Below are 12,905 nucleotides of genomic sequence, written 5' to 3'. Positions count from 1 at the left end.
ACATTCCTCTGCTGCATAGCTAGGCTATTCCTGCCACAGATCATTCAGAAACCTGAGTGGGTTATTGCGCCTTGCTGAGGACAGCTGGGAGAGGGTCAAATTTCAAGCACAGACACAGAGGATATAGTTATCCTCTCTATATGGCATTTCTTGGTGATGGAAAAATGCAGGTTTTAAAGGCATTCTGTGTTGCTCTTAATGATCGCTCAGGTAACATTCACAATTTGAGGGACCTGAAAATCTGCAGAAGCAGAGCCTTACTTTAAATAAATGCCTAAGGCAGTTAGGGATGAGCGAATCTGTCTGATTCTCCCTGATTCTCATTTTTGAAATCTTAGCTTCAATCCTCCATATTTCCACATTGGTTTGCAATTAAAAATAAAGAAATCATGAAAATTCATCTGCATTTCAGTGCACACTTCTCTGAAAAATGGTTTAATGCAATTTTGCATAATACACATATTTTTGCCAAGTAATTTTCCCTAATAGAATGCTTTTTTGTTAGCTATTGTACTAATACATATGCATTTTAAGGCACATTTTATCCTTGTATATGCATTTTTGTACACATTACTTATCTGGGGAACTGTATTGCAAAATTCAGAGACCTGCCAGTTTTGAAGGATGACTGTGCTTCAATTTGCATATTGTTTTGACAAATCTGAATTAGGTAGATTCATTTTTCAGGCTGAGCTGAATTCTCCCCAATTCCCGATGGCAGCCATTAAAAAAAATCACACACACACATACATACATCTTTTTCATTTTAAAAAATGAACAAAGTAATGTGCTAAAGATAAAATGCAAGATTTTAATGATGATAACACTGATGACTCTTAGCACAAGTTACTTTTCTCAATCAATGCTGTGAGAAAAAAAATAAAATCTTGTGGTTTCAACTTCCCGATACCAACCCACCCTTCTTCTATCCTAAGTACTGAGACCTGGGCACCCAGTGCATTATTAAAATGACCACTGACCTCAGATTATGGAAAAAGATTAACCTTGTTTGTTTGTTTGTTTGTTTTTAAGAGCTAATGCACTTTAACTTTCGTTATGTAAGGTTTTCGCCAAATGCAAAAATTCATGTATACAGAAATGCTACACAATGTCCAGAGATCCGAACAGCTACAGTATATTGTACATACCTTGTGGGGAGGAACTATAGCTCAGTGGTAGCACTTTGCATGTAGAAGGTGCCAGGTTCACTCCCTGTCACCTCTAGTTAAAAGAGTCAGGTAGTAGGAAAGACGTCTGCCTGAGACCTGGACAGCCAGGGCCAGTCAGGGTAGATAATATTGGATCAATGTTCTGACCCAGCATGCATTCATCTCTGCCAAAGAAGACGTAGTTGGTACAGCCTTCATTGGAATCTCCTGTTCAGAATGCAATGTGTGCTTGGATTCATGAGGCAAATCCAGGGGGGAGGTTCAAAAAGTATCTACATGGTGCTTAGAGAATAACTTGCACCTATATATTAGCAAGGACGCGGGTGGCGCTGTGGGTTAAACCACAGAGTCTAGGACTTGCCGATCAGAAGGTTGGCAGTTTGAATCCCCGTGACGGCGTGAGCTCCCGTTGCTCGGTCCCTGCTCCTGCCAACCTAGCAGTTCGAAAGAACATCAAAGTGCAAGTTCCTCTGGCGGGAAGGTAAACGGCGTTTCCATGCGCTGCTCTGGTTCACCAGAAGCAGCTTAGTCATGCTGGCCACATGACCCGGAAGCTGTATGCCGGCTCCCTTGGCCAATAAAGCGAGATGAGCTCCGCAACCCCAGAGTCGGTTATGACTGGACCTAATGGTCAGGGGTCCCTTTACCTTTACCTTTAAATATGAGCAAGACAAAGGAGATGGTGTTGGACTTTCGGTGGAAGAGAGGGGAACTAGCCCCGTTGTATATCGGGGGGGGGGGTTTGTGTGAAGAGAGTCTCTTCCTTTAAATTCCTGGGAGTTTACCTTAGTGAAGACCTCACTTGGAAAAACAATATAACTCAGGTGGTTAGGAAGGCCCAACAAAGACTCCATTTTCTCAGGGTCTTGCAAAATAACAATGTTAAACAACAGTTGATGACCTCCTTCTACCAGTCTGCAATAGAAAGTGTCCTCTCATACTGTATCACAGTGTGGTACATTGGCTTGACAGCCACAGACAGAAAGTCTTTACAGAGGGTGGTGAACACAGCCCATGATATCATGGGCTGTCCCCTGAGCCCACTAGATGACATCGCAAGGGATCGTTGCCTTTGGAGAGCGAGAAAAAATATCAGGGACGACTCACACCGCGGCCAGCACCTTTTTAATCTTCTACCCTTGGGCAGGAGATATAGAAGTATAATCAGTTGTAAGGTAAAAGGTAAAGGTACCCCTGCCCGTACGGGCCAGTCTTGACAGACTCTGGGGTTGTGCGCCCATCTCACTTAAGAGGCCAGGGGCCAGCGCTGTCCGGAGACACTTCCGGGTCACGTGGCCAGCGTGACATCGCTGCTCTGGCCAGAGCCAGAGCCAGAGCCAGAGCCGCACACGGAAACGCCGTTTACCTTCCCGCTGGTAAGCGGTCCCTATTTATCTACTTTCACCCGGAGGTGCTTTCGAACTGCTAGGTTGGCAGGTGCTGGGACCGAGCAGCGGGAGCGCACCCCGCCGCAGGGATTCGAACCGCCGACCTTTCGATCGGCAAGCCCTAGGCGCTGAGGCTTTAACCCACAGCGCCACCTGCGTCCCTATAATCAGTTGTACCAACAGGCTAAAAAGCAGTTTCTATCTGTGGGCTTTTAGGCTGCTGAATGGAAAATAATATAGTGCAACTGACCTTTGGGGTTGGTGTGTTGTAAGACAAGCACACAGAATGCAATGAGATTGAGTGTTTGTGGAGGGGGGAGGCTCGGTTAATTTCATTGTACACTGGTTGTACATTGACAATAAAGGTGTTATTATTATTATTATTTCCAGGCCATTGTTAGTCTGAGGTAGAATAAGGATGGGTTCAAAGGCAAAGTCACATACAGACTTTTTGTCCCCATCACAAACCCACAGGGTAGTGGTGGTGTTAAGGAAACAGCCACCTTGTGTGTGGGCCCTGTACACCCCCCCCCCCCAAAAAGTGCCCCAAACCTTCAATTATTTTCTGGACTTTTGCATTCAGATAATAGGTGTCCTTTTTGTATTTTCAGCTGGAATTCCTTGGTGTAAGTCAGCTGTCATTTATCCATGATCTTGGACCGAAGGGCATGTAAGTTTCGTTGTTTCCTTGCTTCTAAAATATATATCCTGCCCTTTGCCCATAAATCAAGCGGAGGCCTCTTTCTCAAGACTGTGCCTGCAAAAGTTTCGGGGTGCATGTGCTGCCCCCCTCCAGACAGCAAGCATGTGGTAACTCTGGGGAAGCATTGCAGAACAGCTAATCAATCAAAATGATCGACAGCCCAGTACTACTGTTGTATCAGAGAGATGTTGCATAATGCACATGCAAAAATGCAAACAAACCCCAGTCTGGAGGGGCCCTTCGACTAGGAAGCTGTTCACCTGAACAAACAGGAATACATTAAAGGCAAGCCCTTTATGGAAATTGTTAGGAAATGGAATCCCCTATTGGAGATCATTTCTGTTATGTAAAATGGGATTGCATCAAAGTCTTCTTGTATGAATGTAATCTGGCTCAAAAGTCTTCAGTAGTGGTGGGACAGGTTTTGCGTATAGACTTCTCTTCGCAACAGGTTGTGAACTATTGCTTCTTCCAAGTGCTTGCTAAAGCAATGTTTCCTCTCTCTGCTCTTTGCTTTCAGAGAGGGCATGATTATGAAAAGGTCTGGAGGACATAGAATACCTGGTTTGAATTGCTGTGGGCAAGGACAGCTGTGCTACCGGTGGTCAAAGAGGTACTTTTATAAAAATTGACTTTTCAGGTTTGTACAGCAGGGTGGGAAAGTACCGTATTTTTTGCTCTATAAGACGCACCAGACCACAAGACGCACCTAGTTTTTGGAGGAGGAAAACAAGAAAAAAAATATTCTGAATCTCAGAAGCCAGAACAGCAAGAGGGATCCAGCTTTATGCCAAAACTTTGGGCTCCAGTTGTGTAGAATGCTGAGCCTAACTATGGTTTAACATGAATGAGAAAGCATGCTTGGGCACATTTAGAAAATTGTAGCTACTTCACTCCTGCCCTGGTCTCACTGCCACCATGACACCAGGAGCTAAACCATGGCTTGGCTTAGCAATACATCCAAACCTAGACTTGTGGTTTGTCTCCCCTAAACAAACCATGAACGGAGAGACAAAACATGAGCCCAGATGGAGATGCAAACCTTATAATGCGAAGCCCAACAATGTCTTCATCATTCCCAGTAGCACGGCAGCCGGAGTGAAGTGGCCTCGATTTTCCAAACGTGCACTGGCATGTTTTCTCATTTACGCTAAGCCATAGTTTTGCTTACGATTTACATGCAAAGCAAGCTGACGACAGCAAAAGGAATTGCTTAAGAAAAAAATTACCTGCAGGTACTACAACTAATCTATGATCTCACACTTAGTTTAGCATCCAGAAGGATCTTACACACCTCCAGTTTTCTAAACTAAACCCCAAATGTAACCTGTAACGTAAACATCGGGGAGTTGATCCAATGCCTTGGTTATTTTGGTTGCCCTTTTCTGAACCTTTCCCCATTCTTTCTGAGCTGCAGCAACCAGAATTGGGCCACACTTTCCCAAGTAAACAATCCTTTTTGCTATACCCTGGTTAAAAGTGAGTACATCTTCTAGCAATCCAATAAATTTCTTTAGGATAGAATTCAGCTTCCAAATACAGTCTTTTGTGCCTATCCATTAGGACGGTTGAAAGCTGGGGCTGTCTTTTAAAGAGCAAGAATGAGGAGTTTGATTTGAGAGAAGGTGCATTAGTAGTTACTGGAGTGAATCAATAAAAGGCCTGTGTGAGTCAGGTCTTGGCTGCACACCGAGATCACCTGTTGAATTAAGATCAATTTGAATACTGTTGCTAATGCTCCCGAGATTCAATTTTTGCAGGTTTTGGGACCTGCTCAGAAAACACTCCTGTCTAAACAAACTATTTTATAGGCAGGCTTATGTCTTACGCATCCAGTTGAATTGTCATACTTTCAACTTTAAGCAGTTTGTGTTTCTAATGTGTGTGGGGGGGGTGGGGGCTTTGAGTATGAATATTCAGTACTGAACAGAACAAACCTCTGCCTGCTTATTTGAAAGTAATTTTGGTAATTAATTCTTCCAAAGAGTGCTGCCTTAGTAGCCTTTGTGTGCTTTTTAGACAAATGTATGTAGTTAGATTCAGACTTAGTCTTGTTCGTTTCAGTGAGTCTACACTATATCTGATTAAATCTGGATCCAACCCAATAGTAGCAGTACCCTCGATTTGGCTGGCTTTAAGATATTTTGCCGTTCTAGATTCAGTCTGATGCTATCAGCCTGTCTTCCTCTTTCCCCCTGTCCCTGTGGGACAGTGGTACCTCAGGTTAAGTACTTAATTTGTTCCGGAGTCCGTTCTTAACCTGAAACTGTTCTTAACCTGAAGCACCACTTTAGCTAATGAGGCCTCCTGCTGCTGCCGTGCCGCCGGAGCCCAATTTCTGTTCTCATCCTGAAGCAAAGTTCTTAACCTGAAGCACTATTTCTGGATTTGCGGAGTCTGTAACCTGAAGCGTATGTAACCAGAAGCGTATGTAACCTGAGGTACCTCTGTATATTAATTGTGCCTCTTGCAATTTTCACCCTCTCAGGTTGCAATCTAAGGAAACTCTCTACGGAGTGAATCCCACTGAACCCTGCCTAGCATTGTAATGTCAAAAGACTCAACCTTAAGTCCACCTCTTCCTTGTTCAACAACAAAATTCTCTTAAGCCTGTTTTCCCTCTTCCTCCTTAAAAAATATATATTATTTCGTTATGCGCCAGAGGCAGATGTGAGACAACCGTGAGCGCCAACTCAGCAAAAGTGCATTGTGTTCCCTGCCTCATTGTCCCTTCCGAGAAGTACTGGACTGTCCTGAGGCATCTCACAAAAACTCGATTCAGTCTGCAATGAGAACACGATGCAGAGCTCTGGTCCTGGCCAGGCTGGGGTCAATGTTACACTCAAGTCATTGTCTCCACCAGCTAGCTTTGCCACCAGAGAAATGACCTCAATTCCTCATGTTATGGGGCGTCCAATGTCTGGCTCAACTCCCATCAAGGGGAAGGCAGAGGCGAATCCCTGGCAGATATGCCAAACAGCAGATTCCCCCAAGGCCTAGTCTATCTAACACACTTACTGTGAGTGTTAAGTTGGGGGCGAACATATCAGACAACACAGCGATTCTTCCAAAGCAGCTCTTTATTTGTAAGCTGGAACAGAACTGAACTGAGGAGCTCAGTCAGCCTGCTTATATAGAGCTCCACTAGAATGCAGCAGTAACCATTTTCTGTAACTAGCCAATCACTGAACGTCACTTACGATCCTTCATTTGCATACAAACTATCCAATCACTGAACGTCACTTTCGATCCTTCATTTGCATAACTATCTACACTATCTCCCTGCTGGCCCAGGGTGAGAACTTCAGTACATAACAGTGAGCAGCTTGGCTCTGCTGTGAGGTGGGGTGGAGCCCCTCGCTTAACTGAGGGGAAGCCCCAACTTCCTCATCCTGTTTGGAAACACAATAATAATATAATAATAATACATTTTATTTATACCCCGCCCTCCCCAGCCAAGACCGGGCTCAGGGCGGCTAACCAATAATAAAAACAAGTTGATTGAAATACAGCTTAAAAAACAAGATTAAAATACAACATTAAAACATTGAAATGCAGCCTCATCACAGGAGGAGAAAGGAAAAAAGAAAGAAAGGGGGAGGGAGGGAGGGAGTCAAATTGATTGTAAGCCAAAGGCCAGGCGGAACAACTCTGTCTTACAGGCCCTGCGGAAAGAAATCAGATCCTGCACGGCCCTGGTCTCATGAGGCAGAGCATTCCACCAGGCCGGAGCCTGTGTTGAAAAGGCCCTGGCTCTGGTTGAGGCTAATCTAACTTCCTTAGGGTCCGGGACCTCTAGGGTGTTGCTATTTATGGACCTTAAGTTCCTCCGTGGGGCATACTGGGAGAGGCAGTCCCATAGGTAGGAGGGTCCTAGGCCATGATGGGCTTTAAAGGTCAAAAGCAGCACCTTAAATCTGACCCTGTACTCCACCGGGAGCCAGTGCAGCTGGAAAAGCACTGGCTGAATATGCTCCCATGGCAGAGACCCCGTGAAGCAATGCAAGAGAGGGGAATGAGAGGGGTTGGCAGGTGTGCTTTGCACTCAGGTCCTGCTCCCAGGCTTCCCATTGTTGGCCACTTCCTGGCATCTCCAGTTAGAGCTAGGAAGAAAGGCCTGTCTGAAACCCAGGAGAGCCTCTTCCAGCCAGTTGTAGGCAATAGTGAGGTAAATGGACCAATTATCTGACTCAGTCCAAGGCAACTTCCTTAGTTCCTATGTCTCAGGTTCTCCACACAGGGCTGTGAGAGACCCCTGCTGGAAACAATGGACTACTGCTGCCAGTCAGTGTAGACAGTACTGAGCTATTTGGATCAATGAGCTGACGAAAGAACCTTCCTATATTCCTAAGCGCAATTTCCTTCCCCTTGGGGTAAATGCATGCATTCCAAGAACGAAGCTTTGCAAAATGTGCATTTCAGTACACCAATTACGTGTGCCCATGCCCAGATGGTTAAAAATAGCTTTGAAGAGATTTTAGCTATAAATCAGCTGCTCCTCCCACAATTCTTAGGAAGTATATGTTGAAGAAAGTGATTGCCATCTCTCCCCGCCCCCCACCCAGATTGGTGTCTGTTATGCTGCGGAGCCTGTTGCTTGGCAATTAAACCTTTTTCAAAGCATTGCAGTACCCTTCCCATTAACTTTACTGGAATTAAGGAAGCATGCCTTTATAAATAAACCATTCGGAATTCTGATTCACGTGTGTCACAGCCCTGCAGGGCTGGGCCTTAAGTGCTCACACAACAAGATGAATCGGGAGCCGGAAGTCACAAGCCAAAGGGACGGGAGTGAGGGCTGGTATTGTCAACCTGGTATCCAGTCTAACCTGGAAGCCTCATTTATTTCTGGGTCAGGCAAGCCTGTGGCAGGTCTGCCCAGGCTCCATATTGTGGCTTACCATGTTGGGCAGGATCACCCTGGCCAGGTCCACACACAGAGACAAAATCAAGGTGGTAGAATCCTGAGGTGGCAGAGTCAGGGGCGAACGAAGGCGTCGTGACACCCGGGGCGGGGCGTCGCTACGTAGGGCACGTGCACAGCATCACTACATACAACGCATGCGCCCTACGTAGCGCTGCCGCAAATGCGCTGAATATAGCGGTTTGCCGGCGGTGGTGCTCCAGCGCCATACGGACAGTGATGGGATCCCTCCTTCGCCGCTACAGCCGCGAACGGAGAATCCTCTACATGCAGCTGTAGTGGCGATGGAGGGATCCACTGCCATCTGTACAGTGCTTCAGCAGCAGACTGCTATGTACAGTGCATGTGCGGCGTCGTGTGTACAGCACATGCATGCAATGCCGCACATGCACTGTACATAGCGGTTTGCCACCTGCACTGGGATCCTCTGCTCGCGGCTGCAGCCACGAATGGAGGATTCTTCATATGCGGTGGCATGATGGCTGCTCGCGCCGCCGCAAAGCCCCCGCAGGGTGCCTTCTTGTCACCCTCCCCCAGACACAAAAGAATGGCTGGGCTGCCCAGGTAAAGCAACCAGTAGCCATTGTCAGGTGTATTTGTCTTGTGGTGTATTTCTGCTGTAGACCACCTCCTTCTGTGATGTATGTATGATTTTTTGGGGGGTGGTCCTGAGGTACAGGGTGGGCAGTTTCAAGAGTCTATATAAGGGCTGGCACACCATTGTTCTGGGTTCCTCCTCCTTCCTGCGTGTGGTTAGTGAGGACCATGTTGCAACAGTTTAATAAAGATCAGGCTTACTAGCTGCTTTGCTTCTCAATATTCTCTGGCTGGCCTCTGTTATTTTCTCCTACTGATAGGGAACCCACTTAAGGACTTTTATACGGCCTCTTGGATACCCCATAAGGGAAAAGGAGCAGTTTTTTCCTATAACACTAGAGATGGCGAATATTGTACCCATGACATTCTGTGTGCGGAGCAGATGTTCTGCCACTAAGCCACAGCCACTTGCGATTTCTGCAAACACATGTATTAAAAAACAATTAACCATATAAAAAAGCCTGATTAATTAGGGACAGTTTTGTAATTGATCACAAAGGGTTTTCGTTGATTCAGCTACCGATTCATGAGCTAAATGTTGAAGCCCTGATGAATATATGTAATTTTGTGTGTGTTTGTTTTGTTTTATATCTCTTTCCTAGGTGGCTAGTAGTCAAGGACTCTTTTCTCTTGTACATGAAGCCAGACAGTGGAGCCATTTCCTTTGTCTTACTGGTAGATAAAGAGTTCAGCATAAAGATTGGCAAGAAAGAGACAGAAACGAAACACGGGCTACGAATAGACAATCTCTCCAGGTGAGACCATTTCACCCCACGTCTTGTGGTTAGGAATGTGGGAGAGATTAGATTCAGTTCACACTGAAAGGCAAACTTTGCATCTCCTTTGCACCATTGAAACAATACAGCAAATTGAAACACAGCCATTCTTTGAAGTTCACACTTCTCCAGATTGGGATGCAGTTACACACCCACGTAATGTGTGCAAAAAAAGAGAAAGGGTATATGCTAGGATAAAAGTGTAAGCACATGTAAGCACACATATATATTAAAAGTAATGTATGCAAATGAATTATATTAGGAGAAATTGCTTTGCAAGAATGTTTATATTAGGCAAAATTGCATGGGTATTTGTGAGGCAAAATTCACACTAAAATGATGTTGAGTGGGGAGGGAAATGCAGACTGACATAGAAACATGGAGAACTGACCTTAATACTGGGAAAACGAAAAACTGAGAGAAGCCATAGTTGGGATATTTTCCCAACTCCCTATTCATTACACTCTTCATTATTCACCTGACTGAACAAGACTTGTCAAATATTGATAAGCTTGTGATACATAACCACTTGCTCTCTGTGGCATGGGCCTCCTTGGTAACTTTAAGAGCTGCTATATATAGCACAGTCAAATTCAGTATTGTGCCGTTTGCGGAGAAGGATCTTAGCGGCTGTTAGCTAAAAGAAGGTGGGCAGGGTAGTGTGAAGACCTTGCTAGGGTACCTTCGGCCACCATATTTGGGGCCAAGGAAGAATTTATCTGGTAGACGAATTCCCTCGCTTCCTGTGTTGTAGACTCTCAGCACAGTCTACAAGGGAAAGGCTGTAGCTCAGTTGTAGAACATCTGCTTTGCATTCAGGAAGCCCTGGGTTCCGTCCCCAGAGTCTCCAGACAGTGGTTTGGAAAACAGCTGGTGCTGCAGAGGGCAGCAGATTTGGAGGGAAATGTCCAAAACGGCCCCACAGTGTTCGTTCATCCATCTTCCTGCATGGATTAGGGGCACTGCCTTTGGATCACCATCTCTATGTAGTGCCAGCTTCTGAAACAAAGCTACGTACCTTGTTAAGCGATCATCAGTAAAATGAAAATAACCTGCATGCCCACTCAACATAAGAAGATCAGAACATGGCTGGATCAGACCAAAGGCTCATATATTCACATAGTGGCCAGCCAGATACCTATGGGAACTCTGCAAGCAGGACCTGAGTTCAGGAGCTTTCGCTCTCCTTATGACTTTCAGTAACTAGTATTCAGAGAGATACTGCCTCCTAAATGAAGATTTTATTGTTTGGTCTTCCTTTCCTTTTCTTTTAATGTGAACTGCCCTGAGATCTTTGGGTATAGGGCAGTATAGAAATAAAATTAATAATAATAATAATAATAATAATAATAATAATAATAATAAATAATTCCCCCCCTCTCATTTCACGGTTTTATTTCCCCCTTCCAGGTCACTGATTTTGAAGTGCAACAGCTACAGACATGCTCTCTGGTGGTGCCAAGGGATAGAAGAATTCATTCAGAAAAATGGCACTAACTTCCTCAAACATCACAGATTTGGCTCTTACGCAGCTGTCCAGGAGAACACCTTGGCAAAGTGGTAAGAGGTGCCTTACTGCTTTCATAGCTTTTCCCAGCGTGAGGTGCAAAACCTGTTTACTGTCTGCCTGTTGATGACACAGGAACCATACCATCAAAAAGGGGGGAAGGTTTTCTAAGCTAGTTTCTGTGGACCCCAGTGTGCAAACCCCCAAATGTGATGTAATTATACTGCGAAGAATCTCTGCCTTTCAGCTTTTTCTGGGAAATTGGCCTTCCTAATGAAACTGTCTGCTACACCTTGATTAAGATTTAGTAAATTGCCGAGAAAAATTCCCCCTCAAGCTATTCCTTGTCCAGTGGGAGTAAACATCCAGGAATTATGCTAGAGTTTCAACTGGGGAAAGGGAACTGCAGGGAAAGGTTTTTTTAAAAAAAACAACAACAACACAACAACACTCTGGTCCCAATCTATTGTGGCTGCTTTTATTTTATTTTATTTTATTTTATTTTGTATTTTATTTGATTACATTACATTACATTACATTACATTACATTACATTACATTACATTACAAGTGGGTGGTTATATGTATGCATGTCCCACATTCAGGACTTTTCTTTATGACAGTCCTCACCACTGCAGGACACAAGTATTTCTTCTTTCTTTTTCTGTTTTTTTTTTCTGTCCATTGCACCATTTTGTATTAGCCAGATGGGTGGGGTATAAATAAATTTTATCATCATCATCATCTTTTTTTCCTTTTCTTTTCCAAAAAAAGGAGCACTCCTACATCACATCTACTTTGGCCTCTAGTGACCCAAAATATTCTTTTGAGGCACACAAAGGCAATTTTCTTGGTTTCTGGATAGACTTTTTGTTTGTTGTCAAAACTCATTTGTTTTGTAACACGTTCATTAAAATCATAATCAGTTCATTCTTTTTTTATTTTTGTTCATACTGTAGATTTGAAAATAAATAAATTACTTAACCTTCAGTCTGTGTGTGTAGCAGACGACAGACACATCACACAGTGGCCGGGGGCTATTTTGGGGTGGGGGCTGCCAGGAGCAGCGAATGAAGTTGCTTCTCTTCCCGCCGCCACCGAATGACTCTTCTTTTCATATGTGTTTGTACCCCTCTGTCTTTGTCCCAAACTACATGAAAGGTTAACCGTATGAGGCCTGTTGGGCATACCTATGCTATTCCCCTTCCTCCTCTCTTTCCCTCTCAGTTGGACAGAAATCAAACTACTGTCATTGCTTTTAGGTATGTAAATGCAAAAGGGTACTTTGAAGACGTCGCCAATGCCATGGAAGCTGCCAAAGAAGAGATTTTCATCACAGATTGGTGGTTAGTATTTAATTTGCATGGTTTGATTCTCTATCTCCATCTGTCTTGCGTGAACACACACATTTGCTTCCTAAAGCGCTCCCTTTGCCAAAACCAGAGGTCTTGGATTGGAACTCCTATCCACCCCCAGTCAGCAGGTCCCAAGGCCCAAGTGTTCAATGCCCACACGGCCCTCACGCCACCAGCGACGGAACCAGGTTTGTGGGGTTCAGAAAAATCCAGCTAGATTTCATGTTACATCACAAACCATGCTGATGGGAGTTGTAGTTCAAAACATCTGGAGGGCACTGGGTTGACTGCCTTCCATTAAAATGGTCTAAGGCAGCACTGTTAAGGGCCTTTTCAGCATGGAGGCTGAACAGCAGGATCAGATGTTTTGGAAACAGAAACAACCTTCGCAGAGACAGGGTGTTTTATGTTGCTTTGCTGTAAAGGTCTTTTCAGGACACTTGGCCAGGAAACCAAAGTGGAACCAGCCAAAAATGAAAATGAGAGA

General features: G+C 44.6%; 1 protein-coding gene and 1 long non-coding RNA gene across 3 annotated transcripts in view; both read left to right on the top strand.

The window, feature by feature from the left end:
• LOC307217291 overlaps positions 1–12,905 on the top strand; it is a 119,893-nt gene that overhangs the window by 57,877 nt on the left and 49,111 nt on the right. The window lies entirely within an intron of this gene.
• The window catches only part of PLD1 (phospholipase D1), a 136,048-nt gene that overhangs the window by 75,472 nt on the left and 47,671 nt on the right, over positions 1–12,905 (top strand). For both annotated transcript variants that reach the window (XM_079977697.1, XM_079977696.1), the window contains exons 7-11: positions 3,169–3,227; positions 3,781–3,873; positions 9,384–9,536; positions 10,968–11,117; positions 12,326–12,409. In XM_079977697.1, the coding sequence (XP_079833823.1) occupies positions 3,169–3,227; positions 3,781–3,873; positions 9,384–9,536; positions 10,968–11,117; positions 12,326–12,409 (539 nt within the window). The remainder of the gene's footprint in view (positions 1–3,168; positions 3,228–3,780; positions 3,874–9,383; positions 9,537–10,967; positions 11,118–12,325; positions 12,410–12,905) is intronic.

Source organism: Podarcis cretensis (genome assembly GCF_951804945.1).
Source record: "Podarcis cretensis genome assembly, chromosome: 5".
Lineage (NCBI taxonomy): Eukaryota > Metazoa > Chordata > Lepidosauria > Squamata > Lacertidae > Podarcis > Podarcis cretensis.
This window is presented reverse-complemented; position numbering and strand designations above follow the sequence as displayed.